This window comes from Erinaceus europaeus, chromosome 9, assembly GCF_950295315.1.
Source record: "Erinaceus europaeus chromosome 9, mEriEur2.1, whole genome shotgun sequence".
NCBI classification, from domain to species: Eukaryota; Metazoa; Chordata; class Mammalia; order Eulipotyphla; family Erinaceidae; genus Erinaceus; species Erinaceus europaeus.
Window position 1 is genome coordinate 45,613,003 of NC_080170.1, and position 15,257 is coordinate 45,628,259.

Sequence of the window (15,257 nt, forward strand, 5' to 3'; positions counted from 1 at the left end):
AGTCCCCACCTGTAGAGGGGAAGCTTTACAAGTGGTGGAGCAGTGCTGTAGGTGTCTCTCCTTCTTTCTGTGTCTCCCTTTCTATCTCTCTATCTCACCCTCTATCAAAAAAGAAAAGGAAAAAAAAAAAGAAAAGAAAAAGGCCACAGGAGCAGTTACATAGGCAACAAGCCTCAGTGATAACCCTGGTGGGGGGAAAAAAAACAAGTCAGAGACAATGCAACAGAAATGGTACATAGCTAACGAAGTCTAAAATATTCATTACCTGGCCTTTTACAGAAAGCTCACCCACCTTTTTACTAGGACATCAGATTTATTCACATTACTAAGAGGACACATTTCATGGACTGGCAAGTAACTCGTATGGACAATGTGCTGTTTTGCCATGTGTGCATCCCAGGTTCAAGCCTGGCCCTCACTGCACGGAAGGAAGCTTCAGTGCTGTGGTGTCTGTCTTTGTCTCTGTGTCTTTCTATTCCTCTTGGCCTTTCTGTACTTCAAATAAAAGAAAAAAAGGAGACACTCCCAACACAGATAATAATGTGCTTTAGAAGACTTGCTGTTGGGATTTTTAATGCTCTTCTCCATTCAGAGATAGTTAAGACATTATGGCATTAAGATCCAGACTTTATGGCATTAGGCTCTTACTAAGGACTCCCACAAATTGTTTCTAGTCCAAGCCACTTCCTCCAAGTTAGAGCTGCCCTGAGAAAACCCAATCTGAGATGCTTGTCTCTTGTTCTTAAACATTTCTCCCTTGTGACCTCTGCTTTTCTTTAGACATCACTGGTGAAAGTCACAAAATAGCCTCAACTTGAGGAATCACAGAAAGGGGCCCATTTCTATGGGGGAGAAGGGAATTAAAGAAAGTTGTCACTGTGAGTGGAGCCATCTCTCAAAATGTGCCCCCTACACTTCTGACCTGTCCACACCCCAAGATGGCCTGAGGAATACTTGAAAATGCTGTGCACAAAAGTCTTTGGAAAAAAACATGAAAGCACCTCCAATTCCCCTCTCTTTCTACCCATCACCTCCATGTCTCTGTCAATTCTTCCCAGAGGCCCTCCTGAACCTGTCCATCTGGCACCCCAACCAGAGCACCAGCAGGAGAGATGTCCTGAGCCACATGCAGAAAATGGCTCTGTTCAAGCTCGAGAGCTACTGGCTGCCCAACTTTTACACCCACGCCAAGACTGTGCTGGCCAAAGAGGCGGCGTGCCGGGGCCTGATGCAGGAGTACGAGACGCGCCTGTGCAGCGTGTGCTGCAACTACTTGGGTGAGCTCCCTCTCAACATGAGCGTCAGGCGGGGCCCCTGCCCACAGAAGCGCTACTCCACCAGGAGGGCCAAGAGGAAGATGTGGCAACTGCTGGACCGCACCTCCTGGTTTATAGACACAGAGCCCCAGGCAGACAGTGGCCCTCTGTCCTCCCAGGAGCCCTATCCCAGGGAGGAGGAAGAGGTCCTGGAAAAGACCTCTTCCAAGGGGAACAACCCCTGTGCCCTGGGCAGGGAGCTGCTCCGCGCTGAAAAGGCCCGCGCCAAGGAGAAAGCCAAGAGCCAATTGCACATGGAGGGCTTATTTGACAGGAACTTCACCTACCTGAGGACTGTCACCCCATTCATCAACCACACAGCCCACGTGACCATCAAGAAGGCCAGCCGGCGAAGCCTCAACCTGGACTTCACCCGTTGGGCCCTGTGTGCCGACGCCTATGCCGGCAGCCCCTTCCGCCACCACCTGAAGAAGCAGAACCTGAAAGTGGAGGTGCGCCTCCTGGACCTGTGGCAGGACCTGCAGAGCTTCCTCCGGATCCTGGTGAAGAACCGGGAGACAGGCCAGGCCGTCATCCGCTACATACTGGGCAGTCGCATCTGCAACCTCTACCTGCAAGAGGAGACCGGCCCCAAGCTGCCGCTGCAGTCCCAGACCATCAGAGGCCTGAAGGAGCTGCTGTACTCTGGGAATGTGAACCCCTGGATTCCCAAGGCCCAGGAGGAGATCTGCAAGGTAGGTGTGGCTCACTGGAAGGGTAGTGGGGGGTGGAAGAGTAGGGGAAGGGAAGGGATGGGAGGGGGAAGGGGATGGGAGGGCCCAGGGGAGTGGAGTGCCCATCCCCTCCCAACCCCATCACCTGTCCTGACCCATATCTGGTTTTGACTGCCCAGTCCTAGGTAACTTGTTTTGCTTGTTTTCTTTCTCCTGAGGAGGAAGGGATTTTTGTCTGCTCTGTCTCCACTGCCTAACCAGCGCGTTGCTACTTCCCTGCCCAGCAGGGTTCAGTGCTCAGCTCTGCTGACAAACAGCCATGCCCATCAATCAGATGCTCACTGAGGCCAGCAATGATATTTCTATTTCTGCTCAAGACTGTCACTTCTTTCTTTCTTTTTTTAACAATGTCATCCTCTCTTTCTCTTAAACATTTCTTTCTAAAAAAAAATCTTTTTGTTTTTTTATTATTGGATAGAGACAGTGAGAAATTGAGAGGGGAGGAGGAGATGGAGGGAAAGAAACAGAGAGACACCTGCAGCCCTGCTTCACCACTCATTAAGCTTTTGCCCTGTAGGTGGGGACCAGGGACTTGAACCCAGGTCCTTGCATACTATAATGTGTGCACTTAACTAGGTGTGCCACTGCCTGCCCCCGCCAAGTTTTGTTTTATTTATCTCATAGTAGATAGTTTCACAAAGGAAAGAGAAAAAGTAGCCTGAGCACTACTGGGGATTGCACTGGGAGCCTCGGGCATGCAAGTCCTGTTCTCTACCAGCCAAGCTATTTTCCTTAGTGCTCATTTTTTTAAAAAAAAATATCATTTTTATTTGTTGGATAGAGACAGAGTTAAATTGAAAGGGGAAGAGGGGAAAGAGAGGGAGAGAGACAGAGACACCTACAGCACTCATGAAGCTTTCCCCCTGCAGGTGGGGATGGGGGTTTGAACCCAGGTCCTTGCGTACTGTAACATACGTGCTTAACCTGGCCCAGTGCTCATTTTTTTAAAAAGTCTTTCTAAAAATGTATTTATTTTCATGAGACAAAGACCAGAGCTGTACAGCTCTGGTATATGTAGTGCTTGGGATCAAACCTGGGCCCTCAGACATGCAATTCCTATTCTCTGACATAGTTAGCTGTCCCTTTGGACCCTTCTGTTCTGTTCTGGGATAAGTGATACTGTGAGAACTCCAACTTCTATCCATCCTCTTCATGACAACACAGCCATGCTGTTTGTGACATGCATGCCCGGTGCTGCCAGTGTCACTCAGGGGCTTCCAGGGAGAACACTCAGCCCCACAGCCTGAAGGTTTGACTACCTGGCCCCTGTGCAAGATCTACTCTCTGGCCCTTTACATACTGCTGTAAGCATTCACCAAGTGATGCATAAGCCCAGTCCATACTGCTGTAAGCATTCACCAAGTGATGCATAAACCCAGTCCATACTGCTGTAAGCATTCACCAAGTGATGCATAAGCCCAGTCCATACTGCTGTAAGCATTCACCAAGTGATGCATAAACCCAGTCCTGAAGGAAGTCCCAATGCTTTTTGAAAAAAGACAGTCACAGGCTTCTCAGTTGCTGTTTTATTATACTAGCTACATGTTACTATTATTTTATGGCATACCTTGTTATTTATTCTAATGATAAATTCTTTATTATGAGATACCATTTCACTCCTATGAGAATGTCATACATCAGAAAAGGTAACAGCAGCAAATGCTGGAGAGGTTGTGGGGGTCAAAGGAACCCTCCTGCACTGCTGGTGGGAATGTCAATGGGTCTAACCTCTGTGGAGAGAGCACAACCTCTGTGTGAGAGTCTGGAGAACTCTCAGAAGGCTAGAAATAGACCTACCCTATTATCCTGCAATTCCTCTCCTGGGGATATATCCTAAGGAACCAAATACACTCATCCAAAAAGATTTGTGTATACCTATGTTCATAGCAGCACAATTTGTAATAGCCAAAACCTGGAAGCAACCCAGGTGTCCAACAACAGATGAGTGGCTGAGCTAGTTGTGGTATATATAAACAATGGAATACTACTCAGCTATTAAAAATAGTGACTTCACCATTTTCAGTCCATCTTGGATAGAGCTTGAAGAAATCACGTTAAGTGAAATAAGTCAGAAACAGAAGGATGAATATGGGATGATCTCACTCTCAGGCAGAAGCTGAAAAATAAGATCAGAAGAGAAAATACAAGTAGAACCTGAACTGGAGTTGGCGTATTGCCCCAAAGTAAAAGACTCTGGGGTGTGTGAGGGGGAGAATCCAGGTCCTAGAAAAAGATGAGAGAACCTAGTCAAGGTTGTATTGTTATGCGGAAAACTGAGAAATGTTATGCATGTACAAACTATTGTATTCACTGTCAAATGTAAAACACTGATCCCCCAATAAAGGAAAAAAAATTTTTTTTCTTAATAGAGACAGAGAGGGAAAGAGAGAGAGTTCACAGTAACAAAACCTGCCCCACTGCAAAGCAGCATACTATCCAACTGAGCTATTTTGTCCACCCTTAGTATTGCTTCTTTTTCCTTTTTATATTTGTTTGTTTGTTTATTTATTTATGTATATGAGAGACAGGGGTGGGAGGGAGAGGGAGAGAGAAGAGTATTGCTCAGCTCTGGCTTATGGTGATACTGAGGACTTCTGGTGCTTCAGGCATGAAAGTCTTTTACATGACAATCATGCTGTCTCCCCAGCCAGCATTATTTCATAATAAACTAAATTGATTATAAACAACTAGATCAAGCCATAAATATATTGAGTTGGAAGAGATATTCATGGGATACTTGTTTCTCTACACTTACTGTTGACTTTAATATATATACATCTAGCATTTATCTTTCAATATTAGCTTGTAGTATTACACTACATTACATGCTGCTGATGTTCAGTTGAGGAGCTGAACTGTCTCAGGAATATACTTCACTCCAGTTCCTCTGAGGTGGGGGTGTCAGATCTGAGGACTTTGTTCTCATCAGCCACCTTCAGACAACATGGCAGGGGCAGTTTGAGGAGGTAAACTTATGTTCTTTAAACATTATGATTGGGAACTCATTTCTTCTGAGGAGCCAGTCCTGGTTTATGTTGCTTTCTCAGACTCAAACACCAGTAGTTGCTACCTCACTTCTGCTCCCACGGCCTTTCCCTCACACCTGCATAGTGATACTCCTACTCCTGAGTGAATGTGCACACCCTGAGAGTGAGGCTTGCCTCTACTTCCTCAGCTGATCTCTACTTCTCAGGCCCTTTGTAGCATGCCTGGCACATGGGGGCTCTCAGGGAATATCTGTTCAAGTAATGAACAAACACAAGCAAGAGTGTGGATAAAGAGCCCTAGGTAAGAAGCCACTGACAGGGCTGGTGCTGGTGCTCATGCAATGAGTTAGTCTTTCCTTCCTTCCTTCCTTCCTTCCTCCCTCCCTTCCTTCCTCCCTCCCTTCCTCCCTTCCTCCCTCCCTTCCTCCCTTCCTTCCTTCCTTCCTTCCTTCCTTCCTTCCTTCCTTTCTCTGGCCACCTGTTCTTTTTGTTTAGTTAGTTTGTTTTTGTTGGGGCTTCATGTCTGTATGATTCCATTACTCCTGGTGGAATAAGTATATGGAGAGGGAGAAAGAGACAGAAATAGGAGAGAAATACCATACCACTGCTGCGCTGCTCACGAAGCTTTCCCTTTGCATGGTTTTACCATATGTGGGTGAGGAGTTTAAACCCCGGTCCTTGCTTTTGATAAAGTGTGTGCTCTACTGTGAGAGTCATCACCCTGTCTTCTGAAATATCCTTCTTTGGGGGGTGTGTTGTTTGCATATGGGAGATGTTAAGAGAAGACACAGCAAAAGGAGATACTTGGTCTTCAGGACCATGTTGAGAATCAAATGAGATGTTTTGGAAAGGAAAGAAATAGCAGATTTCAAGTGATTGTCCTTCAGGAACTATAATTGGTTGACTTTATTTTCCCCCCTAGATTTTATTTTAGATGTGAGAGAGAAGAACAGTTTGCCTCATGAAAAAATATCTAACATTGATTTACAATATTATGACATATATATATATATATATATTATATAATCACTCACCACCAAAGTTTCAGTGCCAATGTGGCAAGAATCCCCCCACCTGGTTTCTTTGCTGCAGTGGCACTTGATCTTGTCTTAAATGAATATTGATGGCCATTTGCTGAGGCTCAGAGAGAGGTGCTACCCAGTTGCCATACTTAGAGAGGCAAAAGCCTCTGGGTGACTGTGCTGTGTGCTTGCTGCTTTGTTGTGTCTCCAAAGTCAAGCCTCCAGACTGCAGGGAACACTAACTCACAGGGGAGAGGCAGTGAGCCAAGTACCACTACTAACCATCAGGTCCTGTTTGCGTTTCAGATGCTCAGCCACTGCTACGACGATTTCCTGGATGAAGAGGACTACTGGTTTCTCATTTTTTCAGTAGGAGGAACTTTGAGTTGGGGAGCAATGTTAAGGCTGACAGGGAAAGAGAGTGATTGTTCTTCTAGAATGTTTCTTCCTGAAAGGGAAGGAAAATTGGGCTTTCCTCAGAGGCCACTGAGAGTGGGCAAGGACCTTAAATGGAAACCCCTCAAGGGGGGGAAAGAAAGAAAGGAAGAGAGAGAGAGAGAGAGAGAGAGAGAGAGAGATGGAGAGGGAGAGAGAGAGAGAAACCGGTGACCAGCTTGTTTAGAGGAAGTCACATTCACATAGAATTGCCATCTTGCACAAGGACCCGAGTAAGGATCCCAGTTCGAGCCCCCGGTTCCCCACCTGCAGGGGGAGCCGCTTCACAGGTGGTGAAGCGGGCCTGCAGGTGTCTATCTTTCTCCCCCCTTTCTGTCTGTCTGCCTCACCTCTCTCCATTTCTCTCTGTCCTATCCAACAACAATGACATCAATAACAACAACAATAAAAAACAAGGGCAACAAAAGGGAATAAACAAACAAACAAATATAAAAAAAGAATTATTCTCTTAGAGAAAATGGGCTTCAGTAGAAGAGGGAAAGGGTGGTGTGGCAGTGGGGCAATGAAAGCAGCCAGTGAGTCCATGTAACTGAGATGGGCAGCAGGACTGGGCTGTGACTGAAAGTGGGGCTTGGTTTCATTCCTATAATAGGTCACTGTCCTCTACAACTTCACCCTCTTCTTTCAGACTCAGAGCAGTTTCAGCAGTTCCCGGTGGAACCAGAGTAATTGTGTGAAGAAAGAAGAGAACATGCTTCTGTATCAGAGGCTCCAGGAAGCTCTAGAGCTAAGCCAGGGGTTGAGCCACCTGCAAGAGATGGACTCTGATCAGTGGCAAAGTTTGGCCAAAGAGGACCTGAGGCAGAAGGGCTCCCTCTGGGTGCAACTGACATCTCCAGTGTTTCTAGTAGGTGAGGGCAGCTGTCATGGTGATTTGGACCTTGTCAGAAAGGCAAGCAGCAACTGTTGACATTAAACATTTAGTGCTGGTTTGCTGTTTATCAGCGCTGTACCATATAAACGTTACTTCATCTGAGCTTCCTGAGAGTCTAGGTGGCAAGTTTCTCTTCTTTTCTTTCTTTCTTTCTTTCTTTTTTTTTTTTTTTTTGCCACCAGGTTTATCAATGGGGCTCTATGCCTACAATTACACTATTCCCAGTAGATTCTTTTTTCTTTTCTTTTTTCTTCTTCTTTCTTTCTAGATATGGGAGGGGGCATTATCACTGCTTCAGTTCTCATGACACATCTCTCATGCGGGTGCTACCATGTGGTGTGTGTGGAACTCCAAATAAACTGGCTGCAGACACCCCTACTTTCCAACACAGCATTGTTGGACTGTGTTGACTGCATGGCGACACCAAAGACATCACTTAGTGCATCTGAAGAACATTCCCCAACAGCCCACACCTCCCCCAGAGTCAGGCTCTAAGCATTTCTTTTTAAAAAAATTTTTATTTAGAAAAAGGAAACATTTACAAAACTATAGGATAAGAGGGATACCACTTTGCACAATTCCCACTGCCAGACCTCCATATCCCATCTCCTCCCCTGATAGCTTTCTTATTCTGTAACCCTCTGGGAGTATGGACTCAGGGTCATTATGGGATGCAGGAGGTTGAAGATCTGGCAGCTCTAAGCATGTCTGTCAATATCTTAAATTCAAAAAAAATTGTTTTACTTATTTATTTAAAAATTATCTTTATTTATTGGATAATGATGGCCAGAAATCTAGAGGGGAGGGAATAGAGAGAGAGAGAGAGAGGAGACAGAGCGACACTGTGTAGCACTGCTTCACCACTTATGAAGCTTTCCACTTGCAGGTGAGGATGGGAGGATTGAACCTGGGTCCTTATCCATTGTAACAAGTGCTCTCAACCGAATACACCACTATCTTGCAGTCAATATACTTATGTATATATGTATATGTAATACGTTTATTTATTTATTATAGGATAGAAACAGAGAGAAATTGATAGGGTAGGGGGAGATAGAGAGGGAGAGAGACTCTTGCAGTGCTATTTCACCACTCATGAAGCTTTCTTCTTGCAGGCAGGGAGCAGGGGCTTGAACCTGGGTCCTTGAACACTGTAATGTGTGTGCTTAACCAGGTGCGCCACTGCCTGGCCCCCCATCAATATATTTTTAATGGCCACTCCTCTTCCCCTAGCATAGTGCATGCAGTTCACTCAGGCAGTGGGAGACTGTGTGGCTAGGAACCCAGGGTCCTGATGCGCAACTAGGGCCTGGAGGCATGTCCTTGTTCTGCTCTGACTCTGTGAACTCGGGGAATTATTTCACCTCTCTTGCCAGTTTTCTCATTTGTTCACTGGAAATACTAGGTGAGGAGGTGACCCAAAAGCATCCCCACAAGCCTTCTGCATGTGCCCTGGCCTCAGCTCAAATCCAACAAATGTTCACCACTTTTATTCAGATTGAGCAAACAGCTTTAACTATCTGAGGTAGTTGGAATGCCACAGTAATTCTCACACCTCAATCTACAATAAACATGTGTGGCTTGGTCTTCTTTTAATTTGTGGTGCATGACAAAAGTTGTTGTATGGCTATTTCTAGAAAACATTGTTGTGGTCTGGGAGGTAACACAGTGGATAAAGCACTGAACTCTCAAACATGAGGTCCTAAGTTCAATCCTCAGCAGCACATGTACGAAAGTGATGTCTATTTCTTTCTCTCTCTTCTCCTGTCTTTTTTCATTAGTAAATCAATAAAATCTTCAAGAAGAAAACACTGTCCTTGAGAAGGAGAATGATTTGTAACTATTAATGATACACAGTATGTGAGCTACTAGTTCAAAAAGTAATTCCTAAAAACAGAGTTGAGAGAGAGAGAAAGGTCCTGGCTTGTTCTCTGCAATACACTAGCCATACACTACACTAGCCTCCAAATGGACCAAAATAGCCTCCAAATTCAGCATCCTTTAGCATTCAAATGCACCAAACTCTCTGAGTAGCAGAATGCTTCAGACTCACCTGCAGATTGACACTTGGAAGGGCTCAACACTCATTTCGATGAGTTGCTATTTGGATGTACGTTCATAATTAGTGCCTCTATCAGAGTCAGAACATCTCTCAGTGAGAACATCTCCATGAGTCACATTTCTCCAAAAACACAGCTTCCCCCTCTCTCTTAATTCTGGAGAACAGGGTAGGTTGTATCTCTTGACTTTTTCTCCTCCTCCTTCTTCTCCTCCTCCTCCGCCTCCTTCTTCTCTTTAATATTTAATTATTTCTTGACTTCTAACTTGGCACCAGGAACTCGCATTCCTGGTGTAAAACATAATTTTCCTGGGTAGAAAATGGAGATTGCTCACTTGGTACCATGTGGAAAGACTGGGTGTCAATCCCCTGACTATTGTGTGGGAGCATATTGAAAGGGGGCAGCTTCAGGTGGAATAGGAACAGTGCTATGATATCTCTCCTCTTTTCCTCTGCCTTGCTCTTATTCTTATCCCCCTCTCTGTCTTTTACCCTATAATTGGGGTGGGAGGAGAGGAGGGGGTGATAGAATAGTGAAGGCTCAACCCCCCCCAGTGTAGCCTTGACGGCAAGAGAAGAAAACGTGATTGTCTTAATTAAGTAAATGCGGCTTTCAATCCAAGGTAGGGAGAATATAAGCTGACTCTATGTTCATCTTCCCCTCCTTGACAGATATAGAGAAAATGTCCTTTGAGGAACTCTGCTATAAGTACCCAAAGATTGCCATAGAGAAGATGAGCAATGACTACAAACTATACTGTAAGAAAGCACCTAAAATAGGTAAGTGTTTAGATTAACCGGTAGAGCTGAGTCAGTTGGGAAAGATGATCTCCAAATTCCAGGGGCACAGAGCAAGAGTGGACTCAAGCAGGTTAGAAATGGGGGGGGGGGTCGTCACAGAAGAATGGCCAGGCCCCTTTTCTTCCTCTAAAAGTCATAGAAGGAGATCATGAAAATTACTGAATGAAAATGCAACTGTAGATGAATGAGGATGCAGACAACTATTGTGAATTCCTACCTTTTCTTCTTTTGTCTCTAGGGTTATCACTGGGGCTCATTTCCCCCCATTTTTGTTGCCCTTGTTGTTCCTGTTGTTGTTATTACTGTCACTGTTGTCATTGCTGTTGTTGCTGTTGGATAGGACAGAGAGAAATCAAGAGAGGAGGGGAAGACAGAGAGGGGGGAGAGAAAGACACCTGCAGATCTGCTTTGCCATTTGTGAAGTAACATCCCTGCAGGTCAGGAGCCGGGAGCTGGAACCAGGATCCTTACACTGGTCGGTGAACTTTGCACCATGTGCACTTAACCTGCTGCACTACCACCCGCCCCCCCAGTTCCTACCTTTTTATCCAGTTCTCACTCTGGAGTCTAAAGTAAGGTAGATGTGTCTTCTGCTACATTTTCTAATGTCAAGAGATTGGTAGAAGGAGGTTTTCTGGGACACACACACACACAAATTGCACCTGTATGGGAGTGAAGAAAGTAGAAATGGGCAGAAGTGAATGCTGAACTGCCATACAGATGGCCTGGGAAGCCTGTAAACTAGGACAAACTTTCAGAATTGTCCCTCGTTGAGGCAAGGGACACTGATCCATCGTGGATGTGGCTGATGCCAGGGAGGATCCTTGGGCTGGGCAATGTCCTTTGTTTCTGGCATTGAATGCAGGTACAACAAGCCAATAAAGGGCTCTAGTTCTCATTCTATAATACTTAGAGTTTTGATTTATTTTCATAACCTCATTGATATTGTTGGGTGCTCTACTGCCCTTGTACATAAAAATAGTGTTGGCAAGCACCCTTGTCTCAATCTCAAAAGACATTTAAATAGAGATTATATTTATTTAAAATATGTAGGACTTCTCAGATTTTTCTATTTCTTATCATGTCACATTTTCTAGGATTCTGTCAGAGTTCCAAACAAAATCATCCCAGACACATTGCTAAGGCATAGTTAAATTTAAAAAATGAGAGAGTTCTACAAATTTGAGAAAACTTAAAAAAAAAACAACAGGGTAATCCCTTTACAATAATCTGTGACATTTTGAACAGCAGCCTTACAGACAAGAAGGGAATGGTATGATGTATTTAAAGTGCTGAAAGTAAACAGTTTTCCTCTAGCCTGCTAGTCTACCACTCAGAATTTAAGGTAGGGTAAAGAGCACCCACCACAGACAAACAAAAATTAAAGGAACTTATTACCAGTAAACTGGCCTATCAAGAAACACAAAAGGGACTCCTATGAAATGCAGTTCCACTTAGAAGCAGCAAGACACCAAAAATAGAACCAAGTGGGGAATGGCAAGAAAAAAATATGGGGCCTGGGGAGATAGCATAATGGTTATGCAAAAATATTTTCATGCCTGAGGAACCAAAGTCTGAGGCTGAATCTCTAGCACCATCATAAGCCTGAGTCGAATAATGTGTTTATATATATGGAACATAAGAATAAGCTTAAGATTCACATACCTAAGAGGGTCTGAGTATAGAAACTTGATGTTAAACCTCCTGGAAGTGATAATGGGCTTCTGGGAAATCTCAAGGAAGACTGCATATTATGAGGAGTGTGATTGAGTGTGTCTGGTTGAAGGAGGGAACCATTTCAGTTGACTAATAAGAGGAGATGTGGTGGACTTGGTCTTAGCTGACCTAGTGACCAGTAGACTTAGATAGCATGGCCTGGACTGATTAGTGTTGAGGCAGAAATAACCCCAAGTGTCTTCTAGAACTAACAGTATAAGGGAGCAGCTGCTGTCAGGCTTGTGGATTTTCCATATGCACTCAGAATCTGACAAATGTTCTTGCTACTTGGACCCTTTTATTCTATGCAATGTCCTTTAACCCATGGTGTTCAACATTGTGATTTTTCATTAGATATAAAAGTGGATATCATCAGAGAGCCAAAGGCAGCTTCATCCTCTTCAAGAAAAATGTCCTACATGAAAAAGATAAGGAAGCCCTCGATAAGGCCCCGGTAAGACATAAGATCTGGCTACAGCAATATATATATGAACATGTCCAAATCCCCGGAGCCCACTTGCAGGGGGCAAGCTTCATGAATCATGAAGCAGTGCTGCAGATGCCTTTTTTATTTCTCCCTCTTTATCTCCCCACTCCTGCCAGGCTAGTGTGAGGGTGCCTTCTTCCCAGGCACGTACTCTGGGTTGGAGAGAACTCAAAAGGAGCCAGCCTGGGCTGCTGTTTACTCAGCGACGCAGGAGAGAGACCAGGAACTCATGGCGGAGTGGGAACGCAATGTGTCTTTATTGATCAGAGACAACACTTTTATAGGATAGAACTGGAAGTGGAAAGTCAGAAAAGGAAATGGCTAGGAAAGGGGGTGAAGAAAAGGAAAAAGTGGGCTAAGGTAGAAACTTCCTTAGCAACTGTTGCAAAGGTTTTAACTGGTGGGATTAATGTTACCCTGCAGGCAGGGTGGGTCTCGAGGTAGAAAGAAGATAGATCAAAGGTATGGATTTGGGTAGGGATCTTTCAGGCAAAACAATGATTATGTAAATAGGCCATAGTATCAGGAATTCACGGGAGCTGGCTTAATGCCCGACACACTCCCTTTCAGTTTTTCTTTGTCTCTGTTAAATCAATCAATCACCCAATATTAAATAAAGTTAGAATATTTGAAAAGACCCTGAACTGCATTTAGAATTGAACTTCAAAGAAATTGAACTATTTTGTAGGTAGAGCTAAACCTTCTGAGCTGAAGACATGCCACAGAAAATATACATCCACATATAATAAAGTGGTATTCAAAGACTTGTGTTAATGTGCAGAATCTATGAGGTAAAGGACATGAACTATAAGATTAGAGGGCTAGGGAAATAGCTCATCTGGATAGTACACTACTTGCCATTTGCACAACCCTGGTTCAACTTGACCCCTACTACATTGAAGAAAGCCTTGGTACTGTGGTGTCTTTCATTTTCTCTCTGCCTCTGTCTCTATCTAGACACTCAAAAGAGTGGGTTGTAGTTAGAGAGAGAGAGAGAGAAGTCAGATTGGAACCAGGTAAGACAAAGATGCTTTTCGGTGAATTTTATTAATGTATTTATAATGATTAAAAGACAGGATTCATAGGGGGAGGGTAGCAGGAATACATAGTATATATGCTTAAAAATATTCTTCTGGGGGGTTGGGCCAGAGACTCTTAATCTCAGGGTCGTGGGTTCGTGCCCCACGTTGGGCGCCATTTGTTGTTAAAATTTGGCGGCTCTAGCTGGCCGGGCTAGCTTCACGGGCGGGTAACAGAGACGACCAGAGACATACGGCTGGGCAGGGAAGCTGTATTTCTTTATTCAAGAACAACGATTCGTAAACTAAGACAAACTAATCACCAAACAGAACTCTGCTGTCTCTTTGCGGCGGCGCAAGCACTCTCTCTTACTCTCGAACTCTGCAACTCTCCAACTCTGGAACTCTGGCGGGGTTCCTAGGGGCGGGGCCAAGCGGGCCCATGAAACTAACTGGACTGATCCAATTTTCTTGGCGGGGGAGGGCTAGAACAAACCAATGTAAAGCATACAACAGGCCATAGCACAGTGGGTTAAGCGCATATGGCATGAAGTGCTTAAGGATCCTCATTCAAGCCCCTGGCACCCCACCTGCAGGGAGGTTGCTTCACAAACGATGAAGCAGGTCTGCAGGTATCTATCCTCTTCCCCACCCTGTCTTCCCCTCCTCTCTTGTTTTCTCTCTGTCCTATCCAACAGCAACAACAGCAATGACAACAGTGACAGTAATAACAATAACAGGAGCAACAAGGACAACAAAAATGGGAGAAAAAAAACCTTCTGACAGAATTAGCAATGTACAAAAGATAGTACAAAGAGTCAGAGACAGAGAGACTGAATACAGAAAAATTAGTTAAAAGATTGTCTCAGGGTCGAGTGAAGATCCCATTATGTTAAAGAAGATCTGGTGCTATGGTCTTGTTCACTTCTCTATTTCTGCCTCTTTGTCTCTATAAAGCAAACAAACACCCCCCCTCCCAACAAAACAAAACTCTCCTTACAGAAAAGACGACATAATGATTAGGCAAAAGATTTTTCCTGCTAGAGGCTCTGAGGTTCCAGGCTCAATCCCTAGTGCCACCATAAGCCGAAGTTGAGCAGTACTTTGGGGGAAAACAAACAAAAACCCCTTCTTCTCATCCTCCATTGGCATTGCCAAGTGATTGGAGCCAAATTCAGAAGAATATACACAAGGTTATGACTAAGGAAATGACAGATTTACTGATTCAGTCACCTTGTTCTTTGCCTTGTCCTAAAAGAGCAGAATACAAGGTCACCATCTCTTTTTCTCTACCACTTGGTCCTTTCTTGTCTTCTAGAAACTTGACAGAGGTCCTTCTAAATACACAACACCTGGAGTTCTTCCGGGAGTTCCTCAGAGAGCGGAAGGCAGAAAATCCGCTGCAGTTCCTGGTGGCCATTCAGAGGATCAGCATGGAGACAAATGAAAAGACCTACAATTCTCTCTCTGACAATATAGTGAAGACTTTCTTCCATGGCAAAGCTTCTCCTGGTGTGTACTCTCCCCTCCCAGTACTGTCTCCTGTGTGAGCCCTCTCACGGAACGCAATTGAATAGTGGTCACGTGGGGCAATACTGAGACAAAGATGAAGAGGGACAGTGAAAGCAGAGAACAATAGGGTCCAGGAGATAGCTTGCCTGGTAGAGTGCACCCTTTGCCATGCCTGAGGACCCAGACTCAAGCTCTTGGCCACCACATAGGAACATCATGTAAAAGGGGTATCTTCTTTATATATATAATTTTATTTGTTATTCATAGTTGTTAC

At 44.5% G+C, this 15,257-nt stretch overlaps 1 protein-coding gene across 2 annotated transcripts in view; it reads left to right on the top strand.

Moving 5' to 3' along the window:
• RGSL1 (regulator of G protein signaling like 1) overlaps nucleotides 1-15,257 on the top strand; it is a 53,061-nt gene that overhangs the window by 7,375 nt on the left and 30,429 nt on the right. The window contains exons 5-10 of one of the 2 annotated variants that reach the window (XM_060197795.1): nucleotides 1,059-2,011; nucleotides 6,366-6,428; nucleotides 7,144-7,366; nucleotides 10,121-10,228; nucleotides 12,320-12,419; nucleotides 14,790-14,983. In XM_060197795.1, coding sequence (XP_060053778.1) covers nucleotides 1,059-2,011; nucleotides 6,366-6,428; nucleotides 7,144-7,366; nucleotides 10,121-10,228; nucleotides 12,320-12,419; nucleotides 14,790-14,983 — 1,641 coding nt within the window. Of the gene's footprint in view, nucleotides 1-780; nucleotides 2,012-6,365; nucleotides 6,429-7,143; nucleotides 7,367-10,120; nucleotides 10,229-12,319; nucleotides 12,420-14,789; nucleotides 14,984-15,257 lie in introns of both variants that reach the window. The other variant, XM_060197796.1, reaches the window with a different exon arrangement.